Genomic DNA, 20,290 nt, shown 5'->3' on the forward strand with positions numbered 1-20,290 from the left:
GCAGACAATGCCTACTGCAATTACTGAGAATGTACTACACACTTAAAATGCCTAAGAATCCCTGCCTTATCTTGGGACTTCTTGAAGCTTTTTTCCCTCAACTTCATTTCATTACACATGGTCCTCCTAACCCAGTTTCAAAATAAGAGAGATTTCTCATGCTATAAAAACAGGTGCTAGGTGAACTCAACTGAATCTCAGAGGATGGATGGGGCACCTGAACTTTTTTTAAAAGTCCCTAAGAAAATCTGAGTGTTGAAATACATTGCTCACCCTATGACCTAACAAGAACTCTGTAAATTCTAGGAAAACACATAAAAATGAGAGCAGATTATCACTGTCAACAACAAAGAAACAATGGACAAAGGGGACAGGGGGTTGGCAAGGGGATGGCGCTAGGCAGTTACATTTCTATTTTAAGAAACCCCTTACAGGTCCCGAGTAACTCAAACTCTTTCCTATGGAGCGACAGAGAGCCTTCAAGTAGGACGACCAGGTATCCTGGTTGTCCATGCTTATGCCAGTCAACCTGACACACTAGTTAGCAGTGCGCCTTTTAATTTCCACATGTATCTTGGCCTGGACCATATCTTGTATTTACATTAACAGCAGTTTGCTCTGTGATTATAATAAATTCTCTCACTGAATGATATAATCCGGAACCTGCAATTCTGATCTCACATAATACAAACAATCCACATGAGCATGTTATCAGTTCTGGAGGAGTAAAGAGGAAATCTAAGCTGAACTCTTCTTCAAGTAGCAGCATCATACTACACCACGCTTCCACGGCATCTCATGTGGATGAAGAAATCCCATATACATGACTGCCATACGTTTTATAGTAACCATGAATGAAGAAGCAAGAGACTCAAACAAAGGCCACCACAGAGCTCTTTGTATCGGAACCTCATCACGGATTCTAACAGCAAATAAACTTGCATACCACTCAAAAGAAAGAAGTGAGAGGATAAAGACATGATCGGTACAGGTAATGGGTGATGTGCAAATGACCCCATACTTTCTATCATCAAGTCAACAGTACCTGTTTTAGACATTTCTCTACAAAAACGTTAAAAATTTCATACAGGTTGGAGAAAAGCTTTTAAGGAATGCTCTCACCCCTAAATTCTTGCCTATATAGTTTCCGTTATACATTTATAACAAATACACACAAACTAAAAAAAAAAAAAAAAACCTCTAAGAAGGCAGAAGTCGGGGCCAGGTGACCATGAGTGGGTTCACTGAGCAGCATGTTCAGAGGGAGAGCTTAAAAAAAAAGACACAAAAACGAAGAGAGGATATCACACTGCTAATATATCCATTATCTATCAGCCACATCTAAGGCCAAGACTTCATGTGTTTGAGGAAAAGCTATTGAGTAGTTAAAATAAAGGCTCACCTAAATGTGAAATTAAGAAAATAATTCTAGTCACAACAGCATCAAAAAGAATGAAATACTTAGGAATACATTTAAAAAGTGCAAAACTTAGAAAACTACAAAACATTATTCACAGAAAAAAAAAAATCAATGAATGGAAAAAACATCCCACGCTCATGGGTCAATAGCTTAACATTGTTAAGATGGCAATACTCTCATGCCAAACTGACCGAGAGATTCAACACAATACCTAACACAATCTCAGCTGACTTCTTTGCAGAAATCAACAAGCTGATTCTAAAATTTATATGAAATTGCAAAGAACAGCCAAAACAATTCTGAAAGAAAAGGAGGAAGATTCACACTTCTTGATTCTAAATGAAGAAGTTGGACCTGACATCACTTCACAAACAAAAATTAACTCAAAATGTATCAAAGAGCCAAGTAAGAGTTAAAGACCAACATATACGAGGCTTCTGGAAGACATGAGGTAAATCTTTATAACCTTGGATTTGGCAAGGGATTATTAGATATGACTCCAAAAGCATGAGCAACAGAAGGAAAAATAGACAACTTGGATGTCATAAAATTAAAAACTTTTGTACTTCAAAGAAGGCTATCAAGAAAGTAAAAACTCTGAGAATAAGAAAAAGTATCTGCAAGTCATGTATCTGACAAGAGACTTGTACCTAGACTACTGACTCCAACTCAGTAACAAAAAGACAATATAACTGAAACGACAGGCCAAGGCCATGAGTAGATTTCTCCAAACAAGACAAACCAAAGGCCCGTAACACATGAAGAGATACTTGACAATTTCAGTCATCAAAAATATGAAAAACAAAATCACAATGAGGTATCATTTTACTACCACCAGGATGCCTAGATTCGAAAGCTCAGAGATGAATGAATAAACAAAATACATCTATCCAATGGAGTTGTATTTGGGCATTAAAAGAAATGAAGTATGGACACACAGTACAACATGGGTGAGTCTGGAAAACACTAAGCTGAGTGAAAGAAGCCAGTTACAAAGGACCCCATATTAGATATGCCATTCATATAAAAATCCAAAGTTCAGAACAGGGAGAGGAAAATATTCTTGGCAAGAGGGTGAATAATTTTACAACCTACCTAAAACGATCACTTACCCCTAATAATTAAAATTTTTAAATGTATCTCCATAAGAATTCATCAAAGACCTTGTTTTGAAATTCAAATTCCTTTTGAAGTATCAAAAGTAAAAGCTGTCAATTTATACTTACTAGAATCGGGCATAATGCGAAGGTCGCCTTCTTTATAATCATCTAAGAGCTGGTACATGTATAAGACAGGATCTTTCTCATAGGTGATGTAAAACCATGTGTTCATGATAGGGGCGCGAGCTAAGACCATTCCCCTCCACTCGTCTTTAGAGCCATCCTCTGTCTCAAACATGTGCTCCACTGCTTTGCCAATCATTGTGTCGGCTAGGTGTGCATCACTGATTCGAGATGTTGCTAGGGACAAAAAAAAGCAAACAACTGTTTACAAAATACGCACTGTGAAGACTGAGCTTACTTAAAGAAATGATTCTGAAGTACACTACCAGGCTACAGAATCATGTGGCGGGCTGTACAAAGGACAACCACCAAACTCATATTACTGACGCAGCCCAGGATGGATACCATGGAATTACTATGCCCCAAGTCATGTTACTGACAGAATCTGTTTTTCTCTGAATTCATCTGCTCTTGGTACTGTACTTAATTATAACTTTTAGTTGTTTATTCAAGGTATAAAGTATTTTGGTTACAATTTAATAATTATTTTTAAATTATTAATAATTATAGACTTACAGAAGAGTTTCAAAATTAGTATTGTCCCTATATAACTTTTACCCACTTTCCCTTTACATTTGTTTATTTACAAAATGGTCATTTATTAAAATCAAAATATTAACCTTCAAGGCATAGGTTTTTACTCTTGCCCCTACAATCTATTTTTTACAGTAATCAGAGTGGTATTTGTGGCAGTTACACCTGATTATGTTGATTATTTGCTTAAAATACTCCAGCATTTTCTTTTCATAATCTGAATAACAAAGCGTGTCTCCAGAGCCAAAGCCCCTCAGCCATCATTCCCTGCTGGTCCTCTGCCCTCCTGTTCTGTGACCTTCTTCCTACTGCCTGCACATCAGCAGCACAGGCAACTTTTTCTGGGATGCCCTTGGGCTGACCATGGACCCCACATCCTCAGGTGCTGGCTCTTCCTGAGCAGGTATCCTGAGGCTCTCCAGGACCATGAGGCTCTCCAGGTCCTGAGGCTCTCCAGGACCATGTTATGAAAAGCGCCCCGCTGCTCAGTCACCTGAGTTTTATTTCTTAAAGACATTCACCACTGTCCATAATCATCTTGTTTTACACGTTTGTTTACTTGCTTTTAGACTGCACAGTGATGACAGCAGAGGCCTTTCCCATCTTATTTTCAATACTATGATCACAGGGGTTCAACATTTGCTGTGTGAATTAATTATTTCAGAGGAAAAGCAGGTTGTTCTAGATTGTCATTAGGAACACCGGTGAAAAATGACAAGCTTCTTTTCTTTTTTAATACTGAGAAAATTATGGAGGAGCCTATATTGGAGTTGGTGATGGACAGGGAGGCCTGGCGTGCTGTGATTCATGGGGTCGCAAAGAGTCGGACACGACTGAGCTACTTAACTGAACTGATTGATGTTAAGATTTTTCCATTCTTCATATTTCAGATAATTCTTTAAGGAAAAAAAGGCACTTCTATCTCATTCATGAGGGCTTTTATTTTTGTTTAAAGATACTGCTATTCAATTTTATCAGAAAGACACTCTAAACACAAATGGTAGTTTTGTTTACATGTGCAATAATTACCAAAAATAATAGATTCTCTGTTGCACAACACTAAAGCAAAATCCCACCAGTTTCTCCAAACCAGAAGATATCAAACTTTCTGATCCCAGGACTCCTAAAATTTCTGAGCATTTGTTTCTATGAATGATAAATATCAGCATCAACTATCTTAGAAATTATAAATGATGTACCTAAAGATATTTTAAGACACCCACAGAAATACATTTTTAAGGAAAAATAACTATTTTTTATATATTTTAATATATATCTAGCTTTAGAAACAAGCAGCTAGACTCATATCTGTTTCAATATTCAACCTTTTTGCATGCACTTTTAGTTGACATGTAAAATCACAAAGATATGCTGCTGAAAAAGAGTATTTTATTAGTTTTTTCAAATAAATCTAGATATTCTTCTCTGATATCACATCAAAACTCAGCAAGTCTTGGCTTTCCTTAAAGGTTAATTGCACTGTAGAACCTGAAATCATTATCAATAAACTTCTGTCAAAATACTAAATTAAAATTCGTCTGCAGAATACATAAAGAATTCCTATAACTCTGCAACAAACAAAACAAATTGAAATAACCCAATAAAAAATGTGGGCAAAGGAATAGGTATTTCTGCAAAGATGACATATGAATGGTCAAAAAGCATATTAAAAGATGCTTAGGAGAAGGAAATGGCAACCCACTCCAGTGTTCTTGCCTGGAGAATCCCAGGGATGGGGGAGCCTGGTGGGCTGCTGTCTATGCGGTCACACAGAGTCGGACACGACTGAAGTGACTGAGCAGCAGCAGCATCACTAATCATCAAAAAAAAAATTCAAATCAAAACCAACAGAAAATAACAAATGTTGGTGAGGATGAGAAGTTGAAATCCTTATGCACTGTTGGTGGGACTGTAAAATGTTAATGAACACTATGGAAAAACGGTATGTATACAGGCACCTCAAAAAATTAAACAAAAATTACTACCACTTCATGGTAAATGCCCAAAAGAACTGAAAACAGGGTTTGAAGAGATATTTGTACATCCATGTCACAGCAGCACTTTTCACAATAGCCATGGTAGAAGGAACCCACCAAGAGTCCAACCAGGGATGAATGGGGAAAAAATGTGGTATACACATACAATGGAATATTACTCAGCCTTAGAAAGGAAGGAAATCCTGTCACGTGCTACAACATGAATGAACCTTAAGGATGCTATGCTAAGGGAAAGAATCCAGTCACAAAAAAGCAATACAACATGATTCTACTTATGATATACCTAAAGTTATCAAATTCACAGAAACAGGATGGGGGGTACAGGGGAGCTGGTGGGAGGGGGAAAATGAGTTGTTTAATGGGGAAAGAACTGCAAAATAAAAACATGTGGAAATGTATTCCATGACAATGTGAATATACTTAACACCTCTGAACTGTACACTTGAAAACAGTTATGGTAGTAAATTTAATGTTTTGTGTTTTTACCACAACCACCAAAAAAACCTGTTGGTCTTTGAATGGATCTTTCACCAATACATGATTTGGTAACATCATGCACTGCTCATATCAAAAATATATTCACTGAGCTATGCAGATCTTCGGAAACCTCAGTATGTAACTGTGAAAGGATGAGAGTGATAAAGGCAAATTACACCTAAAGATTATTATGAATTTTGATCTCATAAGGCACGTGAATATGCTTCAGGGAACCTCAACAGTCCCCAGACCACGCTCTGGGAGTCAGAACTCTGTGATGTCCCTTTCTCTCACCTTTAGCTAAAGTTAAGGAAAACAAAACTAACTTAAATGTATTGCCTACAGCAAATTAGGAAAAACCATTTTCTTTCTACACGGAATATAAATGAAGTCCAAATAACTTTTCAGAATGAAGTATCACAGGGAATACTATAATTAACTAATAATTATATTAGGCATATAACACTGCTGGTTTGCACATAGGCCTTTGGATTTCCTTTTGAAAATTGTTTTTCTGCTTACAAAAGCAATCTATGTCTATTGATGTAAACTGAAATGCCCAGAACTAGAAAAAAAAACATTAAGAAAATCTTAAATCTCATCACCAGAGACACTCATATATCTCTGGATATCTTGGTTTGGTAAAAATCACTGCTTTTTTTATAAATCAAGCTAAGTTTTTTCTGCTCTATGATGACAAAAGAACTAACACAGGTCATGTGGCAGAATACAGTAAAATCTCAAATAAACTAGCAGTCTTGCCCTTGAAGGGGTCAGAAAAAGAATTATGATAATTAATGAGCACAAATAATTGATATAAAGGTGAGGATATTTTTTAAGCCCTGAAGGGAAGATTCTTCCATGTTAGTTTCTAATGTGGGAAATGGTCTGCTCTCAAGATCAAGAGGAAAGAGGACATGCCTCGCAAGGAACAATGTGTTCAGTCACACTTAAAAGAGATAAAGTTTAAAATGCCAAAGATTTACTATTACACAATTAGTTACCTGTAGTTAAAAACACAAATTTAAAGAAAGACTTCTGTGAAAACGGAACTATATTTATACAGGATGAGTAAAGACAACACCTGCTATCTAAAGCGAAGATTAAAAAGTAACTTGCTGCTCTGCTAAACTTAACCTGATGGGGAAGCATTGTCCAGGAACAAAGGGACAGGGGACTGGGTAAGCTTCTTCCCTTGACAATCTGATTCCAAAATTCTGTCCTCCAAGTACAGAACTGCTGAAGCTATATTTGTAAAAATATAGGCTTTTAAAGGACAATTACAAAAACATAAACCAGATTCAGGCAACAGCAGCATCACTGTAAAAATGCAAATACTCTGAAGAAAGGAACATTAATTTGGGAGTATTCTATTGATCTTAAAAATAAAACCTATTTTATTTTATTCTGAAAAATAAAACCAGTCATTATGCCTAAGGTATACAAGGCAAAACTGATTCATATGACATTTAAAGTCATTCATAGCTCCTATGACCATTTGTGTATATAAACTGAGGCTGTCATTAAAAAAAAAGAGAGAAAAAGCCATTCATTTCTCACAAACCTTGCAAAACAAACCCTTAAAAATGTAATAAAATTCACATGCATTGGTTGCTTAAATTTTGGCTGAAAGTGCAATGATCACTTTTGTAATAATACACAATGAAAGATACACTTCACCTAAAAGATTCTAAATTAAACACATGAAAGTTTTCTTAGCTATTATATGATGAAATAAGTACACTGAATATTTGAGCTAATGAGAAACACTCTTACCCATCAGAGTCCAGATAAACTGGGAGCAAAATGTGGGAAATAATCATATTAGAAATTATTAGACTGTCAACTTCTTAGACAACAATTTTATACATCTTTATATCCCTCACAGTTCCTTTGAACTGTGGTTTCAGGACATCGGCTCAGCAGTTTTCATGGTCTTAGGTGACTGATTTAAGTATGTATCAGAACTGCTTACTCTCCACTAAAAAGACAAATACCAGTAATGCAAATAATCAAAAAGCATCCATTTCAGAAATCCTTTTTAAAGCATATAATGCACAAATAGTAAAGAGAACTTACCAACTCTATCAGGGAGGACTTCAAGCGCAGAAACTCTTTCATCTTTATTAAGTTCTAGTCCATAAACACAGTCAAATCCATCGTATTTTATAAGATACAAAGAAGGGTTTACAGGCACCTGGTCCAGAACGGTTCCTTTCCACTGGGTGACAGGGCCATTCCCCTCCTTCCACCCATGCTGAATCCTGCAGCCTACGATGTTCCGCCGAGGCTGGGAAACAGGTTTGCTTGGTCCCACACTGCTCCGATGTTTTCTGCATTCACACATATACACACGTAAGGTATCTTCTCAAAGTATGCACTCCGACCAACACAACTACTGCTAGCTAGCACGCTCTCATCAGAAATGATCCCTGTGCTGGCTAACGCTGCCACACCCAGGGTTCAGGTGGCTCCAGCCAGCCATCTCCCAGTCCCACAGCCTTGCAGCAGTGGCTCACAGGGGGCCCATTTCAAGCAATAGGAGCTCCCTGTGCACCTTAAGTGTGGAGGCAGAAAAACACAGGACTAGCCCGTAGCAACTAAGCCCTAAAATAAAGCATCAGTTTTTCAGCTTTCTGAGTTTCTTTCAATTCAATAAACTTTCAGTTATCCAAATTAATCAAAGAAAGACAAGGGCTGACTACATGAAATAACTGCGTGTGCATATGGCTTTATGAAACAGAAATCCATTTCTGGTCAAAACGAAATGTGTAACTATTCAATTTCAACCATTCTTATGCCCACATAACTTTATTCCCACTGGCTTAAACAGTAAGAATAAACTAGACATTTAACTTTTTCTTAAACTAAGTCCAGGCTGGCTTACATTCATACATTTATACCATCATTACTTCTCTAGAAAGCACATAACCTTCAACCCTTAAATCTGTAGCAAATAATGTACTATTGAAAATTATTCAAGTGACATACATCAGTTACAAACAATTGAAAAACCTACATACAATGTTTACAAATAATACACCTGGCTCTTGATGTCAGGGGAAAAAAAACCTTCATTTCATGGAGCAATCCAAAGACAAGGGACAAGACTTGGCTTGAACGCAAGTTGAAGGCCAAAGCCATGCTGGCACATGGATGCTGCTATATGCCAAGAATGAAAAAATTTAGAGGGCAGAAAAAGTTGCTCTTCTGCCTCACTTTTATAGGCATAAAGCTCTCATGTGGTAAACCATAAAAGTGGTGAATAAATGGCACAAATACAAATGTACCTTAAAAAAACAAGCAATTTATTATAGGATGTAATATTTAAAATTACAATTGTATATATTTGAAGTAGATCAGCTTGGTAAACTTAGTGGGTTTGTGAAACAGAGAAAACAGGTTATACAGCAAACCATTAAAGCTGCCTTAATAAGGCCTATAATCAGTTGACACAATCCTTTACCTAAGCAAGAGAGGGAACACCATTTGAGGAACATCTCAGAAGGAAAACTCCTCCAGTCAGACTGTAAAAGGATTCAAAGGATTACATACAGGATTGTGAGACCATGAGACCAGAAGATGCTGTGTCTGCCCCAGCACTTAAGGCTATGAACACACACAGCCAAAAGGCCTCCCAGGAAAGGCAGAACCATGCACTGAGGCCATAAGCTGAGAATAACATCCTGAATAGGACGAGGCCTGGGGATACAGGAAAGATAAGGGTCAGGTGCTAGGCAGACCTCAACAGGCAATACAGAGGAGACAACACAGAAGTGTATGAAGTGCGCCAAGAAGCTCTGCAGCACGGACAGCTCTCCTGGTATAGTGTCACCCCTTCCCATGTACACAAGTCTCAGGAGAGGACCATGGTGGCAACAACGGGCAACGGAAGCAAACCCAAGAATATGTCCATAAGGTAGATGGAAACTACCACCTAACATTATGCACACACAAAGGCCATGAAAGAGGTACTTACATCAGAAACAGAACAGCCCAGATGAGAGGCAGCCACACGAGAGAAGATGCAAGAAAAATCAGACACAGTCAAGAAACAAGCCGCAATTTGAAATCTTTTCAGAAATGAAGACTAGACTAGAGGAACGTGGAAGAAACTGACACCAAGGAGCATTTAAGGAAAATTGTTGTTTTTGGGTCATTAAGTCGTGTCCAACTCTGCAATCCCACAGACTGCAGCACATTAGACTCCTCTGTCCTCCAGTATCTCCCAGAGTTTGCTCAAATTCATGTCCATTTAAGGATAACAGATAATAAAAAAAGAGACAGATGGGAACAGATATGAAATTCCAACTTCTATATAACAGAATCACCCAATAGCTAAAATCAGAGGAACAGAAAAAATACTAAAATAATTCAAGAAAAATATCCTGAAAGACTGAAATGTACAAACACATCCCTGGTAAAACTGACACAGAACTACTGACGCTGAAACAACCAGTAAAACAAAAAAACTTTAAGGAAAATAACATCTCCTGGGCATCCAAGCAAAAGAACTGCATCACTTGTAAGGAAAAGCAAATCACAATGTGACAGTGATCCTGTGTGCCATCAAATAAGAGTGATGAACTTTCAAGTTCTCAGGAAAGAAAATGTGAGGTGATGATTTCATAGTCAGCCAAGAATTCTATACTATCCTCCAAGTAAAAGTACACAGATAAAACTGTAAACAAATAAGAACTTGAGGAATATTGTTTGTTCTTACAGATGCTTCCTGAAGAAGTTAACAGTTGGCCATCCACATCCATGGGTTCCACATCCTCAGATTCAACCAAATGTGGACAGAAAAACAAAGTTCCAAAAAAGCAAAGCTTGAATTCGCCACATGCAGGCAACAATTTACACATCATCTACATTGTATTCATAACCATTTACACAGTATTTACTCTGTATTAGGTATTATGAGTAATCTAGAGACAATCTGAAGTATACAGGAGGATATGTGGGGCTTATGTGCAAATACCAGGCCATTTTATATAATGGACTTGAGCATCCGTGGATTTTGGTATAGAGTCAAGGGTCCTAGAATCAATCCACTCCAGATACCAAGGGACCACTGTATAGGACAGTTTCAGATAATCGAGAATGCTTAGAAAGCTTTCAGCACAGAGCTGATAGTAAGCAGTGAGCATCTTTTACTGCAGAAAAAACATAGGGAAAAGAGAAATACAGCATATGTAACTATTATCTGCTCTGACAAAAGAGTTAACACCACTCTGAAAAGGGGAAGGGAAGAAGAATACCTGTAAAGTACAAGTTCACTAAACAAAAGAGTATGACTTGGAACAGAGTACCTTATATTAAATGGAGAGAAACCAGAGAAGCGGGAGCTAAATTCAATACTGTTCATAGTAAGGAACCAAACTATATAACCTAAAATAAATAAAGATTGGTTAATTTTAAAAGACTGCAGTATAAAACTTAGTGAAGAGAAAAGCCTTTATAACATACCATCAGTAACTTGAAACTACTAATACTACTCAAACCTAAAAGTGAACTCAAGACCTCTTCATAATCCCTAAAAATGGGCCACTACATCCAACTGGCCCTCTGTGGGGATATATGGCTGTGAAGATGACTACATTTCTTCTTTAGAATACAGGTATCTTTTCGAGCATTACATTTTTCTTTAATAGACAATTACCTATCTTCTTTTGATCTTTAGGAAAAAGTCCTAGTGAGCCATCCTGTGTACAGGATCAGGTTTTCTTCAAAGCAAAGGCAGAGGTTGGTCCCCAAAACTCACTGAAGAAAGAATTCAGTCATATACACCATTTTATAATTCCCAGACATTCTATTATTATTACCAAAATTATAAGCAAATATAGCATCTTCACCAGTGTGATGATTAATTTTAATGTGTCAAGTCTACATGAAACTAACATGTAAATCAGCAGATAGACTGCCTTCCATTACATAGGTGAGTCTCATCCAATCAGTTGAAGGTATTAATATCAGCTCTTCCCTGGATTTCCAATCTCTCTGTGCACACACCATTGGTGCTGTTTCTCTGGAAAACACTGACTACAAACAGAAAAGATTCTATCATAGATTCAGAGGCATGAAATTTTCTACTACCATGATTCTCAACAAAACCAATATACAATTAGCAACTGATAGCAGAAAAGGGCAAATGGAAGACTCAGAGTAGTTCAGTCATTCATCCTTCCTGCACTCACTAGTGGCATTCTTCTGTAATGTGCAGTTGCTTCTGAAGAGGGAGATGCATGATGCTCTCTTTAATCACATCTCAGAACAAGCAGTTTTCATCCTGGTCACCTCCAGTGGAAGTACAGGAGACTCTCTTCCCTCTTCCGAACAACACGAGGGACTCAAATCTAGCTAGCAAGCAGCCCTATTCAGAGTGGTTCCTATATCCTTTAATTCTGAAGAAACATGACCCTTCCTTTTTTGCATGGATTTTATTTTCTCACTTTCTTTAAGGGAATTTTAATCATTAACTTTTGTTACGTAATATGTGGTAATAATATGCCTGGATTACTCCCTGGTTCAGGGAACTTCCTGCAAGCCGTATGGCACGGTCAAAAAAATACAAATAAATAAATAACCTACTTATTAAGTTTACGATTTTCTACTAAAGTACACAATTAAAACCAAAGCAAGATTAAAAATAACCAAAAAGAATTAAATAACATAAAAAAATTCTTAGTAAAGGAAGGAAAAAAACTTTAAAAACAAACATCTTAGCACCTTAGTAACCCTTTCCTGGCCACTGTCACCACACTACCAGAAAGTTAGTCTTTTGTTCCAAACTATTATTAATCTTGCTCGGTTCAGTTCAGTCGTTAAGTCATATCCAACTCTGCCACCCCATGAACCACAGCACACCAGGCCTCCCTTTCCATAATCAACTCCCGGAGTTTACCCAAACTCGTGTCCAATGAGTCGGTGATGCCATCCAACCATCTCATCCTCTGTCATCCCCTTCTCCTCCTACCCTCAATCTTTCCCAGCATCAGGGTCTTTTCAAATGGGTCAGCTCTTCGCATCAGGTGGCCAAAGTATTGGAGTTTCAGCTTCAACATCAGTCCTTCCAATGAATATCCAGGACTGATCTCCTTTAGGATGGACTGGTTGGATCTCCCTGCAGTCAAGGGACTCTCAAGAGTCTTCTCCAACACCACAGTTCAAAAGCATCAATTCTCGGCGCTCAGCTTTCTTTACAGTCCAACTTTCACATCTGAAAGTTTCCAAGGCTGGAAAAACCACAGCCTTGACTAGACAGACCTTTGTTGACAATGTAATGTCTCTGCTTTTTAATATTCTGTCTAGGTTGGTCATAACTTTTCTTTCAAGGAGTAAGCGTCTTAATTTCATGGCTGCAGTCACCATCTGCAGTGATTTTGGAGCCTCCAAAATACAAAGTCAGCCACTGTTTCCAGTTTCCCCATCTATCTGCCATGACTGGATGCCATGATCTTCGTTTTCTTAATGTTGAGCTTCAGGCCAACCTTTTCACTCTCCTCTTTCACTTTCATCAAGAGGCTCTTTAGTTCTTCGCTTTCTGTCATAAGGGTGCTGTCATCTGCATATCTGAGGTTATTGATATTTCTCCCGGCAATCTTGATTCCAGCTTGTGCTTCTTCCAGCCCAGTGTTTCTCATAATGTACTCTGCATATAAGTTAAATAACCAGGGTGACAATATACAGCCTTGACATACTCCTCCTACTTGGAACCAGTGGGTTGTTCCATGTCCAGTACTAACTGTTGCTTCCTGACCTGCCTACAGGTTGCTACTATCTTAAAAATAATTTTTTTAAAACATTCCCTTATTTAGTAGTAAACAAAGAGGATTTTTGTTGCTTTTTGCAACAAATTTTGCAACATTTATTTTCTTCTCATGTATATTTGGTCTTTCTAGATATATTCTCTGGTAGTCAGACAGGGTTCACAAATGCAAACTACAAATTCTTGCAAGCCTCAAAATACTGTTATTTTGTTCTCATCCTTGACTCGCCTAGGTATGCAAGGCAGGCTCAAATTCGCTTTGCCCTCAGTACCTTTATTGCAAAAAGGTATTTTCATTGTCTTTTATCTTCCAGAGTCACAGATACCAGATGCCAATCTGATCCTTGCTCCTGTGAGGGTAATCCATCTTCCTCTTCAAGTTGTTTTAGAATTTTGCTACTAGATTCTGAAATGTCCCTAGGACTCGTGACATGTTTCTCAGTATCCCTCACTAGGGCTTGGTCAATTTCTTGAATTAGGTAAAATAGGGTTGAATTTCAGCTTATCTATTGAATATCTTACCTAATATTTTGATTTCTATGAACTGATCATTTATCTTAAATGACTCTTTTCTGTAACGAGTGCAACACCTGATGTGAGGATACTTCTCACTTTTCTGACTGCTTACGAACTTCTGGGTTCAGCCTTGTCTTTGTTGCATCTGCTGCCATCTGAGTGGCAGCATTCTTCACACCTGCAGGAGAGCAAGGTTAACTCTCCTGCTCTATGTATGACTTTCTTTGATGCTGTCAGAGTTCCTCAGGTGCCTGATGATTCCTGGTGTCCATACTTTCAGATGCAAGGGAAGATAGAAAGTGGTATCCATAACTGAGATGTATTTCTTCAGGCCAAGTCAGGGTCTGTGATGTCTGAGTATGAAGTACAGGTTCTGATAAAGCAGCCAGGATCCGGGTAATTTCAGAGCAGCTGAGACTGTGTGGCAAGTTCAAACCAAGGGAGGTAAGGTGAACACCTACTGCCTAATGCAGCTGGTTTCTCACCCGTAATGACAAAGGTAACTGCAGCCAGCCTGTGCTGTCCAGAAGCTAGGGGTCTAGTTTGAACATTCAACTTTTTGGAGGTCTTCTTTTTCAGCTCAAAGTTGTTGAGAGTTCCTGAGCTTAGCTTAGTTTTTATATTGATATAAATCTATTCCTGTCTGCTGTGTATCTTGCAGAGATTTCTCAGTGTTCTGATCTGTTGGTAGGATGATCTTTCTATCTCAGTAACAAAAACTGCAAACTTAATGCAAATTACAGGGAAGTATTATTTTCTATCTGCTTATAGAATAAATACAACCCTCCTAGTGAACAAACAATCTGGCATCCATTGTCTCAGTGATTTTATGTCTAGGAATTGATCAAAAGAAAACAATGGACAAGCACAAAACTACAGCAAACAGTATGTTCTGAGCAGTGTTTGTATCACAGGAAACTGGATATAAAGTTCAACAGGTCTCAGTGATTTATAAGTAATACTATATATGATGAATAACTACATAGCTATTAAAATCACAGAAAAAATATAAAGACATTTTATAAACAATATGTCTTTAAAAATATAAAGACATTTTAAAAACATACACAATCATCCAAACAGATATGCAGGAAAAAAACTTTCAAAACAAACATTAAATTAATCTCTGGATGACGGTGGATCAGAAATGTCTTTCTCTGCATTCACCTGTTATTTTCAAATTTTTCTATGACTTAAGTACTTTACTTTTATAGGCAGATAAAATACAATTTGTAATTATGCTTAAATTAATGCAATGGATTCCTATTCTGCAAGAAACTATATATAAAAATAGATTTATACATATTAGCATTATAAATTTCAATTTCTGTTGGCTTTTCAGTCAAGAGTAATTTCACTTTTAGAATACCATTTCACTAATTCTAAAAGAAGAATTAAATATCTAATATAGGTACCATTTTTGCCAAATTTATTTAATGAACAACCTAATTTGATTGAAAAGGTAGAGGCAGGAAAGAATGAACAATGGGACTTCCTGGAGGTCCAGTGGTTGGGACTCCAAGCTCCCACTGCAGGGGGCACGAGTGTGAGGAACTAGGAGCTGCACACCAAAGTGCAGCCCCCAAAAAAAGAAAAAGAAAAAAGAAAAGAATGAATGGATGCCTCAATGAATACCAAAGACAAAAACAGCAATAAGAATAATACTTTTAAAAATCGTAAGCCAAGTTTTCCAATTATCGCTCCCTGAATGTCCAAACTGTTCAAATACCCTTACAGCCAAAGTTTACAAGTATTGTTTTAAAATATTTTAAAATGTCAAAATAGCAATTATTATTTAATGTTAAGAGTGAAAAAATATTTACTACTTTATTTTTGTATTTGAAATTTTCCATACTAGAGAAGTTAAAAATTACATATTAAACAAATTTTTTTGTTTTTTTTTAAATTCTAATCACTAATTCAGATTCAAAAATCAGTAAGAAAATTTTTAATAAAAATTAAAGCTTACTTACATAAGTTGAAATAGTATATATAAAAGTAAACAATAAGAACATGTCAGATAACTAGCAGAAGATACAAAAAGATCAAAAACACACTTAGATGGTCACATCTCTAGGTAGTTCAATCTAACAGCAGTATAGAGCTTCCATGATGGTCCTACTGTGGTTAAGAACCTGCCTTGTAATTCAGGGGACACTGGCTTGATCCCTGGTCCGTGAAGATCCCACATGCCATGGAACAATTGCAACTACTGAGCCCCCACTCCAGAGCCTGCAAGTTGTACTGAGCCCGTGTGCTGCAACTGCTGAAGCCCTCAAGCTCTAGAGCCCATGCTCTGCAACAAGAGAAGCCTCTGCAATGGGAAGCCAATGCACCACAACTAGAGAGTACCCCTGCTCTCTGCTAGAGAAGGTTCATGTTGCAGCAACAAAGATCCAGTGCAGCCAAAAATAGAACAGAACAGAACAGAAACATATTTTTTAAAGGAACAGTACAGGGAGTTCCCTGGTGGTCCAGTGGTTAGGACTTCAAACTTTCACAACTGAAGACTGAGTTTCAATCTCTGGTTGGAGAACTAAGATCCCACAAGCCAGTGCAAAAGGGATGCAAGAGTAACAATTTAAAGCAACTTACTTTTTTTAATTTAAAATGAGAGTTTCTGGAATATGGTGATTTTGCTTTATATGTTTTCCTTGAATATGTTATTTTTAATAGACTTAGTGTCTGGCATTTTCTTGGGGAAAAAAGTCTTTTAGACTTTAGTGTTCTTAACTATCACTTACCAGGTAGTCAATAAACAAACAGCAAAATTATAAACAAATACCAAGACATCTCATTCAACTGAGGACACCTGGAATTACAGAACCAAGGGCAAATAAAAGACTGTATTGTGTCAGGATCCAAACGATTCAAGGGTAAAAGTAGAGAAACAAGAATTAAACCTCTATAATCACTTTCCTTGTCATCTCCATAGGCTATACACAGCTTTTCCTGTAGTTTCAATGGGAGTAAATGGTGACCAAGTATACAGCATCCAATCACCTTTCATTGCTGTAATTGTGTATATTAATTTCCAAACAACTTGACTTTGTTATCTGATATGCTTTAAGATATCAGTTCTGATGATGGTTTAGGCCAGTGCTTCTCAAACTTGCTGCTGCTGCTGCTAAGTCACTTCAGTCGTGTCCGACTCTGTGTGACCCCATAGACGGAAGCCCACCAGGCTCCCCCATCCCTGGGATTCTCCAGGCAAGAACACTGGAATGGGTTGCCATTTCCTTCTCCAATGTGTGAAAGTGAAAAGTGAAAGTGAAGTCGCTCAGTCGTGTCCGACCCTTAGCGACCCCACAGACTGCAGCCTACCAGGCTCCTCCATCCATGGGATTTTCTAGGCAATAGTACTGGAGTGGCTTGCCATTGCCTTCTTAGGCATGCATCAAATCACCTACAGCTTCTGAAAACAGTTACCCAAGCCCTGTCCCAGAAACTCTGAGTTCCATTCTGCAGGTCTGAAGAAGAACCAAAGACTTTCTAATAAGCTTCCAAGTGCGCTGCTGACCTAGGTACCACACCTTTGGTAGCAGAACTGATCCAGAATAAACAGTAACCTCTATACATCCATGTTCCCAAAAAGGAAAACCAAGACTACAGAAAACATTTCTGTACTTTGCTCAATACTTTAAATAACGGTACCGAAAGTACCATTCCAATTATTCTGTCATCAAGAAAAGAATTCCTGAGAGCAAACTAGTGGTTACCAGTAAGGAAAGGGAAGGTGGAGGGGCAAAGCAGAAACAGGAGATTAAGTATAAACTCCTGTATATAAAACAAACAAGGATATACTGTTCAGTATAAGGAATCTAGCCAATATTTCATAATAACTACAAATGGAGTATAATCTCTAAAAATTGTGAAATACTATGTTGTACGCCTAGAACTTTGTATAACTCAATTATATGCTGATTTAAGAAACAAAATCTGTGCTGAAAGACCTTTCACCCTTTATCTAGACTCCCTTAATGACTTAAGTTGACTACTTCTCATCAGTAAATATCTTACTTTTACAGTCAATATTTAAAGGCACTGTACTTCTTACATTTTCAACTATTATAATTCTCCTATAATAAACCAGTAATGACTGCCACATACTACATACTTTGGTGTATGAATTAATTAACTGACCTCTTTCCTTATTTTTTTTTTTTACTTTTTTAATACTGTGAGATAAAAGCAGCTTCCTTACTGTGTTCCAGCAGATTTCAAAAGAAACTAAGTCAAAATAATTGTCTTTTTGCAAGATGCACAGCAGCACATAGAGAAAAAAACTGCTTCTCTAGTACTTGTTGCTTGTTAAGAGTTCTACAGCTGAAACTGGCATTCCCAGCTTAAACCGACAATAAAAAAACAGGATGGAGAAAGTCAAGTTTTCTCTCCAAATCACTCTGTTTTTTTCGTTATTTTGTCTACACACTGTGCACACTGAGAGTATTCAGATGTCCATGGCAAGCATCCAAACGCCTCAAGGGTTTTCCAAAGCACTATTCACTTTCACTGGTGTGAATAACAGAGCTACTGGCAAATTGATTAAAAAGTATTCCACATTTGACCAGTTTAAGACTGTCAATACCATGGTTCATTTAGATGCTTGCTCCAACTGTGATCCAGATCTGTGTGCTTGTGACAGAAATATTTTTCATATACGAGACAACAAAACATACAGTTCAGGAAACAGGACGTGGTATCAATAGTTACTATGGCTTCCAGAATCATACTGTCCTGTTTCTGAATCCTAGCTATTTCTTAGATGTGATGACCGCAGACTCAAACTCTCTTCGCACAGGGTTCGAGGTCCCTACTTGACAAGGGATGTCATGAAGGAGACTACCCCGGGGACAAAAGGAGGAGGAGGGGAAGGGACACAGTGACAGCCTTGGTCAGTGACTAGCACTGGTGTCTTAGAAAAAGGAAAACATTCCCTGGAAATCCTCAATTCAGTGTGTTAACAGCTCCTGATCCATTTTCCAAATGTACATTAGTGGAAAAGATACCAGAGCCCAGTCACACCTCCCTGAAATGTAAACCTATCGACTATCCAAATTAAGGAAGAAAAAGAGCCAGACCCACATTCAAAAACTAAAACAAAGAGTCACTACAGCTACATCCACCTTATTTGTCACCCAACTACACTTGCCTTCAGGATGTCCGTCAGTGAAGACATAATTCCCAAACAACCTCCTGGGAAGCCAGAAAAGAAATGTCCACCAGCTTGCCCCCAAAGTACACCAAAGACCCTGGCTCACTGGCTCACAAGAAGCACAAAAGTTTCTATTTACTTCAAAAAATGAGAACAAGACTTAGCTATGCAACATTTCTGGGTGCAGAGACACTGCTCCAAGCACTTTGGACCTGATTACCAGAATCCCCTCACACCCACGGAGGTAGGAGGTGCCGTTTACAGGACATGGGCCCTGCCAGCCCTTGTCTCCTGGGTGTTCCTGTGACTCTCTCAAGCAAGCAGAGGCACGTTCACATGGAGTTATTATCGCGCAGTCCCCCTGGACCAACATGGAAAGCGAGAGGAGACACAACCACGGGTCAGTGGCTGCACGAGGAGTCTGAGTGGCTCACTCTCTGGAGGGCCACAGTGGAGGCGGCACGGAGAGAGCGAGGCTCCAAGTTCTGCTTTCCTGTATTTGCTTGCTATAAACACTCCATCTGGAATGAAAACCTGAAAACCTCTGTTCCAGTCCAGCACCATGACTTAACACAAGTTAAGCTGAGCGTTATGCACACGAGGGTTTTGGTAAAGCCCACAGCTGGGCCAGTGGGGCTTCCCACTCCAAGGCCAGCCCCTCCACCACCCATCATCCCCACTTACCCATTCAAGGACAACAGTTAACAGCTTTCATTTGTGATATGCGGAAACTTCTGTTTCAGTTTTTCCCACCCCACCCATCCTCAAATTTGCACTGACATCAGAAAAACGTAGGAAAATGACTGATAACTTTTCAACTTCTCCTTTTTGCTATGTTCAAAACTTCTACTCTTTAAGTGCGACAAGCATACATTAAAGCCCTAGATCACATTTCCTGCATCATGTAATAGATGGGATGAGAGATTCTTTAGCTGAATATGTATGGACTTCAAAAATCAAATGCATAGGTATTTATTCCTTTTTAGGGGAAAAAAGATGAACAATGCTAGTTTTGCAAAGTTAATGTATAATTCACTTTCATCTCCCATTCTATTTTTCTTTCATTACCTTCTATTTATGCCAAGAGATGGTTTACTACTTACGGTAAAGATAATGAGTGGAGATATATTACATAAATTA

At 38.1% G+C, this 20,290-nt stretch overlaps 1 protein-coding gene across 4 annotated transcripts in view; it reads right to left on the bottom strand.

Annotated features, from left to right (window-relative positions):
• Nucleotides 1–20,290, bottom strand: part of SPIN1 (spindlin 1) — an 81,809-nt gene that overhangs the window by 4,619 nt on the left and 56,900 nt on the right. For all 4 annotated transcript variants that reach the window (XM_088838185.1, XM_055427528.2, XM_055427527.2 and 1 more), the window contains 2 exons: nt 7,791–8,044; nt 2,647–2,880 (listed from right to left, as the gene is read on the bottom strand). In XM_088838185.1, the coding sequence (XP_088694311.1) occupies nt 2,647–2,880; nt 7,791–8,044 (488 nt within the window). The remainder of the gene's footprint in view (nt 1–2,646; nt 2,881–7,790; nt 8,045–20,290) is intronic.

The sequence above is a fragment of the Moschus berezovskii genome, chromosome 7 (assembly GCF_049115385.1).
Source record: "Moschus berezovskii isolate FMDL1 chromosome 7, NW_MosBer_1.0, whole genome shotgun sequence".
Lineage (NCBI taxonomy): Eukaryota > Metazoa > Chordata > Mammalia > Artiodactyla > Moschidae > Moschus > Moschus berezovskii.